The sequence below is a fragment of the Ostrea edulis genome, chromosome 1 (assembly GCF_947568905.1).
Source record: "Ostrea edulis chromosome 1, xbOstEdul1.1, whole genome shotgun sequence".
NCBI classification, from domain to species: domain Eukaryota; kingdom Metazoa; phylum Mollusca; class Bivalvia; order Ostreida; family Ostreidae; genus Ostrea; species Ostrea edulis.
In genome coordinates, this window is record NC_079164.1 from 24,582,364 (window position 1) to 24,589,863 (window position 7,500).

At 35.8% G+C, this 7,500-nt stretch overlaps 2 protein-coding genes across 3 annotated transcripts in view; both read left to right on the top strand.

Annotated features, from left to right (window-relative positions):
* LOC125663939 (uncharacterized) overlaps positions 1 to 4,995 on the top strand; it is a 14,098-nt gene extending 9,103 nt beyond the window's left edge. For both annotated transcript variants that reach the window (XM_056153119.1, XM_056153118.1), the window contains exons 5-11: positions 1,002 to 1,136; positions 1,279 to 1,464; positions 1,867 to 2,017; positions 2,537 to 2,664; positions 2,834 to 3,014; positions 3,705 to 3,837; positions 4,157 to 4,995. In XM_056153119.1, coding sequence (XP_056009094.1) covers positions 1,002 to 1,136; positions 1,279 to 1,464; positions 1,867 to 2,017; positions 2,537 to 2,664; positions 2,834 to 3,014; positions 3,705 to 3,837; positions 4,157 to 4,628 — 1,386 coding nt within the window. In that variant the 3' untranslated portion in view covers positions 4,629 to 4,995. The remainder of the gene's footprint in view (positions 1 to 1,001; positions 1,137 to 1,278; positions 1,465 to 1,866; positions 2,018 to 2,536; positions 2,665 to 2,833; positions 3,015 to 3,704; positions 3,838 to 4,156) is intronic.
* LOC125646969 (uncharacterized) overlaps positions 1 to 7,500 on the top strand; it is a 202,350-nt gene that overhangs the window by 57,290 nt on the left and 137,560 nt on the right. The window lies entirely within an intron of this gene.

Genomic DNA, 7,500 nt, shown 5'->3' on the forward strand with positions numbered 1-7,500 from the left:
GTTACTGAGGTTTCAACAAGGGGTTTCTTATTGGGTCAATTTATCTGAAGTGTTTAATTTCTATTTCAGCTTCTCCATCGTCAACTTCCTATATTTATGTAGCAATATTCCATTATCACCTGCGTATGGTGTTTATATCTCTCAACTGATTCGATACGCAAGAGATTGTTCTGCGTATGGGAAGTTGATTGTGCAGGGGTTTCAACAGTCTCCATTGAAGTCAGCATTTCGCATATCCTACGGTCGTTATATCGATCTAGTTCGTCAATACAACCCATCATTGGGTCAAATGTTGTCTGACGTGTTTCATACCAATTGTTAGGCCGTTCTTGGTACACTGATTTTAATTACGGATACCTCCGTTTACCTCATCATGTAATAGGGCTCACGGCTGGTGTAACCGGTGGACAGGGGATGCTTACTCCTCATAGGCACCTGATCCTACCTCTGGTGTGTACAGGGGTCCGTGTTTGCCCAATTATCTATTTCGTATTGCTTATAGGAGTTATGATATTGATCACTGTTCGTTATCTTCACCTTTCATTTACATAATGATTTTGATTACGGATTACTACGGTTACCTGATCAAGATATGCATGTAGGACCCAAGGCGATTGTGACCGGTCAACAGGGGATGTTTTCTCCTCCTAGGCACCTGACCCCACCTCTGGTGTGTCCAGGGATTCTTGTTTGCCTTACACTCTCAATTTTGTATGATTTATAAATTTACAAGATTGATGTTCGCTATGTTTACCTTTTTGCCAATCAGCATATTGCAATGTGAATGTGTAGAATCAACGCCACGACTAATACAACTTCATTTTCTTTTCATACGTCGATAAGCTTGCTAAATAGGATATTGTCCAAAATATACCTGAAATGTACCAGATGTCAAAATTGTAATAAATTATAAATTTATAGCAATGTAATTGAGTGTGTATGAAGACACGTTAAAATTCCCTCTCATATAACGCGTACATCTATCTTTTATTCACATATAGGAACCAGTTCGTATCTTTATTCCATATCAACATAACCAAAGCTCAAGGGATATCGTGGTCAAGGTATCCATCGACGGCGGGCCCTGGAAGACGATGAAACATGAGCTTTGCATTCCGCCCAGTGTTAACATAAAGGTAATATCAATTCTATACTTTATCTGTTGATCTTTTCAGTTAATCATATTTGATTCTGACATAATATTTCTGTTTTAGATATTAAATATTTACATTTCAAAAGTCTGTGACTTGATCAGAATTTGCATTTTAACTACTTTAGGACGTCCACATGGTACAAATTGCCGTAAACAATTTTAAATCGGTCGGAATTCTTGTCGCTTCCCGACCAAAGTTCCAGTCATTTGTAGTTGGAAATGAAGGAGGAACTTTTGGAATGAAGTCGAACAGAGCTAGATTGAAGGTTCCCGAAAACTGCTTTTCTGACAAAACAGAAGGAACGTTTCAGGTTTGTGTTAGTTTCAAACACTAAACGAAATATACAATTCGTAATACAATGAATCTTGTCATAGCGGTCATCTTTATTTTACGGTCACTTACCTCATGTGGTCATTTTATATTTTTTTCCCGATGGAATAATTGATGTGGTGCAAACTTTTCGATCTGAATATAGATACAAGGTCAAATCAATAAGAATAATGATATTCTGTCATCTTGATGAAGAGACAGGTCGTCCTGAAAATTTGACAATTTCATATTTTCATGTCTTTGTTCATTTTTAATGATACACCAGATAGATAGATAGAAAGATGGATAGATAGATATGCAGATAGATAGGCAGATGTTCCATCGAACCTGTAATATCTTGATCACGCATGCATTGATTTCACAGTACTTTATATTTGTGTAGGTAACCGACAAGAAGCACGCAGTCAACATGGCTAAAGGTGTAAAGGACCTGCGAAACACGAAACTTGCTCTGGCTCCACATAATGTTACATTTGACAAAAGTAACCAATCCAAGGTCACTCTTGAAGTTTATCCAGATCTCAAGCGTATAAGTAAGCCTCACTTAACAATCTCAAGCGTATAAGTAAACCTCACTTAACAATCTCAAGCGTATAAGTAAGCCTCACTTAACAATGATTGCGTGGATTTTGTACTCTTTTATCATAAGTGCTTTTCATTTATAAGCACTATAATAATTACAAGGTAATGAAATACATCGCCATAACAGGGAATATGTGACAACGAAACACATTTACAGAGTGTGTTACCAGAGTTCGCGAGGGTCTCAATATTACTCGGCAACTGAAGAATAAAATCGCTATTATTTTTCAGCATATACATGTATTCAATAAAGAAATCAAGATTCACAAAATTCAAGAATCATTTTAAATGTTTAAAATTTTGCCTTTAATGGCTCTTCAGAAGAGTTTCGAAGATATTTTACTACACCAATAACTGGCCTATTCGTAAACTATAAACTACCATACAATTCAAAGTACATGCTGTATTTCACGGCCAATATACCCTAGTCAAAACATACCTTTTACTATATCACACTTACATTTTGACAGTCCGCCGTCCACAATCTGCATTCAAGACATGCGAGAAAGAAATGGTAAAAGAAATGGATGTAGAAACAGTCGCACATCTGCTTTACCAGAAAGGCATAATTAGTTCAACAACACTTCAGGAAATCAGCGTGAGTGTCAGAGATTTTGTCATACAATCATGACTTTACAAATCTTATCTAGGAGTTATGAGATTGATCACTGTTCCTTATCTTCACCTTTCCTCTACTACCTTCTTGTTTTGTATTCAAACATATAACCTTACCAAAGTCTTTTTTTTTTTTAAACTTATCGTTGTAGTTTAAGAAATCAAAAGAAGAACAAGTGAAAGTCTTAATTCAAGACTTGCTCTCCTGTGAGGAAAATGACTTCCAACAACTAATCAATAGTCTAGAGGAGTCGAACCAACAAGACCTGGCGAATGTCCTAAAGAAAGCCCTGGCGGACGTCAAATCTACAGAAATGGGAAGTGATTTTGTTGGTAAGTTGGAGATAGGATTAGAATACAGGGCCGGATCCATAAAATTTTCAGGGGGAGGGGTGCGACCCAAGTTTGAACCTTGTTCTCCAAAAAAGGGAGGGTGCGACTCAAGATTGTACCTTTTCCGCCTAAAAAGGGAGGGGGTGAAGACCTCAAAATGACAAAAATGACTATTTGGGGAAGAATTAGTCACTGTTTCGTGAGTAACCATCATATATTTACAATTACAATGTTTCTGTGTTTTGATATCTTTACAAATAATGATAGCCATTTCCTGATGAATGCGTTATAGCTGTGAACAATGCATGTATGAATCTTGATGAATATAGTACGTCTATTTTAACATTTGGGAATTCAGACAGAAATGAAAGGAGAATGTAAATTTTATTGTTGAAAATACATGAGGGTATGAACTGCAACACTTCACGTCGGTATTCTTTTCAACGCGCATCATGAAGCATGCCGACGTAAAGCGTTGAATGAAGTTTACTTAATTACATAATACATATCTTTTATAACAATTACCCATACATGTCCTGGGACTCTCTGCCGGGCCTGGTACGTGACGGTCAGCCAAATAAATAGGAAAATAAACCTTGGCTAAAACATTTTTGATGGAAGTTTTTCGAAAGCAGTCCTGTGATTTATCTATCATATATGTAAAATGTACATATTGCTTTATGTATTTAGATGAAAGCGAGGATAAAATTGCCATGCTGACTTCTAAGAATGGTCACGGTTGGTCCGTTGTTGAATTCGAAAAGGTCAAAGAAATCCCAGAAGCCTGTCTACTTCAACTCCCAACTGGCGGGAAGACTTTCAGGTGACTCTAGTTTATAAAAAAATAAATAAATAAAAAATATGGTAATTGCGTAAATGAATTGTTTCGGACCATTATGATAACCATCTAATTTCTTTCGTCCTGATTATTACCCATAATGCATTAAGAGAAGATGTGGCATAATCTCCAAATTATGTGGTTTTTGTGATGTATATAATTATAATTTTATGATCAGTTATGGGTTTTAATACTGTGATGAAATTCCGGATGGTATATGCATTTATGAATTATTTGTTAGAGAATTTCAATTTTTACATGTAATACCGTTTTAAATTGATGAAAATGCACATGTTTCCATCAGTGTAATTGGTTTGGTTGTGCCAAAGTCACTCAAAAATTCCGAACTGTCCCGCCTGGCTGAGCTATTCTACGTATCATCCGAGCAGTTCCGAATGCGTTTGCTGGTGAAACAACACAAAGAGGACAAACAACGTCTTGCTATTCGATGTGTAAACCCGGAAATGTTTTCCGACACTTTGTCAGAAATGGATGGTTTGGGCTTTACGGAAGGACCTTCTGAAAGCTTTGAATTCAGCGTCTGTGAGGGTGAGACGTTGTGGATGCAGCTGATGGGAAACTGGAAGTTTCCATCTCAGCAGAGTTCTGAAGTACACTTCAAGGTGTACACGAGCGCCATCTACACTATGGATATTCGAATATCCGCAGCTAAAGGGAAAAACAGCCCGACCAAATTCAAGAACGACCTGCAGTACAACATTGGGCTTATTGAACAAAAACCTCCTCGACACGGTGTCTTTAAACTGCAGCTGTAGAGCCTATCACACAGTGAGAGTGACTGCCATTCCTAGGCTGGTGATATATAGGCGTGTACACTTCTACCATACAGTCATCCTATCTGTTTTCTTGCCTTCGGTCCTGTGTTTGTGTAACGCCACATCTTAATTTCTGAGTGATTTCTCCTTCCCTTGATGCTTATGAGAATCTGCCACATTTGGTTGTAGACAATATATTATGCTGTATCATATTATTAACATAATATTCTTGCTTTGAAAGTATTACACGAAGAATTATTAGACTTTGAAACCGTGATTTTTCAAAATAGGCATCCTCTGGTCATATTATTTTATAAATTGCCACACAAATAATATAAAAGCTTTCAGACATCTGAAGTTTCTGTAATTTTTTGTTTGTTTTGTATTGTTTTTTATATATGTAGAATAGAATTTCGATACAGGTACGATGAATCGGTGCATTGCAAAAGATATACAGAACTGGTGAAGAAAAAACCACCTAATAACTTTAATGTGTATTATTGGGTCAAATGCTATTTGATATGTTTCATACCGATTGTTAAGCCGTTCTTGGCACACTGGTTTTGACTGCAGATAACTCCGTTTACCTGATCAGGATATAGGGCTCACGGCGGGTGAGACCGGTCAACAGGGGATGCTTACTCCTCCTAGGCACCTGGGCCCTTATTCACAAAATATCTGAAAAAAGAAATTCTGTCTGATAATCACATACCGATCACAAGGTCATAATTATGTATTCAACTTTTATAAACCGTGGATGTACTTGACATATTATTAAGAAAATCTACAAGAAATGAAAAATAAGAAAATTACTATTTTTGTAAATTTTGATCTTTGTCGCAAGACACCTCTGGTGTGTCCAGGGGTCCGTGTTTGCCCAACTATCTATTTTGTATTGCTTATAGGAGTTATGAGATTGATCACTGTTCGTTATTTTCACCTTGCATTCGGAATTGGTTTTCTCTACACATTTCTTGATAAGAAGAAAATTAAAAGGGAGAATCATGGCCATGCATGTTTTCTGCCAACTCTAAAAATGTATTGCTGTTTTTAAGGTAATAAAATTTAAACAAACAGTATCCCAAATAATTTTCTAGCTTCTTTTACATTCTGAACAATGGATACTCTCTTATATAATTATGTAAGTGATGTACACGTAATACAAATCAAAAACGAAAGTATAGAAATATCATTGATGAGACTATACGATCGTCTTTATCTTCCGTCCAAAAGTACACTTTAAAGTTTAAACAATATTCCTTGTCATGGCTTTCTTGCGAATTTAATTAAATTCTAGTAAAGGGATTATCATAAATTCATTGTTTCGCATGTCCCTGATTAATTCGGCATTGCACCTATTCCCATTGCCCTTTTGATGCTAGTAAAGAAAATCTTCACGGTGGTGTAAAATTCGGCACAATCATAAAATCAGAAAAATGTTAAGTAGACATTGTACATTTTAATGGTCAATCAGTGACAATGGAGGCGGAGTTCCCGGGGATGAAACGAGTTTGAGTAAATTGTAAAGTATCCTCTCTATTTTGATCTTAGCTGAATTCAGTCGTAACTGTCTTTGTGAAATTCCCGTTTTATTTTTCTTTAATTGCTGATATTCGTACTTGAATAAATTTTGGAACTTTAAATAATAGATGTTGTTTCTACATAGAGTTACACATGCATATCATTACATTCTACAGGGATTCTGTAAACCTTTTCCAAGACGAAAATGTTGCATGTGTAAAGAAAATGTATATCCAGAAATCGTTATTATCAGATCGAGAAAAAACCACCTACGGTAATTAGAAATGGTTCAAATAACAAAACCACAAAAGTACACAGATGCTGTAGAAACTGGCAAATCATTCCCTGTCAAACCAGTATTTGAGAATTGATTTAGAAGTAGATTAGAATTTCAAGGGATACTGAAGAGATTAACCGTCTATTATACTACGTCGTCTTGATTTGCAATATCTCGAACCACTAACTAGTAAATTACTGGAGTGTAACAGGAAAACTAACAAACTGAGTTCCAAAGTGTCACCCCATTAACGTGTCATAATTTACATCATTTAACTATCGCAATATCGACCTAAAATGTGCTGTTTGCTTGAAGAGGACCACGAACTATTTCAGTTCAAAAGGGGCGTGTCACTGAAAAAGGAGCTTGTACAATTGAGTTGTAAGAGAATGGTACTGAATAAGACCACGTATATATTATGTACTATTGAATTGTAAAATAGTGTTGTTAAATACATGTATAGAGTTGTATGAGAGTTGTGTAGTTGAATATAAAAATGTACTATTGAGTTGTAACAGAGCTGTGTGGTTTATTTTGTTATTTTATCATTTTTTTTAATTTGATGTGGGGTTGCATTTATTGCCACATAATCGTTGTGTTGTAAGAGAGCAAAGTGGTTGAATAGGACCACACATTATGGAGTTGTAAGAGAGCTGTATGGTTGATTAAAACCACATGCAATTGAGTGGTAAGAAATGTTCGCCGTATATGGGTCGCTTATTTTACACCAACTCTTAACTTTAACTGCCATTTTGAGTAACGCACTAAAAACCCCAAATACCTCAAACTTTTTTTAAAAGGGGGAATGGGTAAAAATAATCTAAATGAAATTAAGAAAAAAAAAGAAATCCGAAAAATAATGTTCAATTTCCCTCTCTAGGTGCAATATCAGAAGAATAATGTTTTGATCCACTTTAAGGTATACTTGAGATTTAAAGTATATCGAATATTTAGTGCTTTCCTTAAAATGGCAGATCTTTGGTACTGTTGAGGAAAACATGAGTCGTGTAACGTCTACACAAGAACATTATTAAAGTATGAGGAAGTAAGTAGCGTATGCATGTAATTGATGTG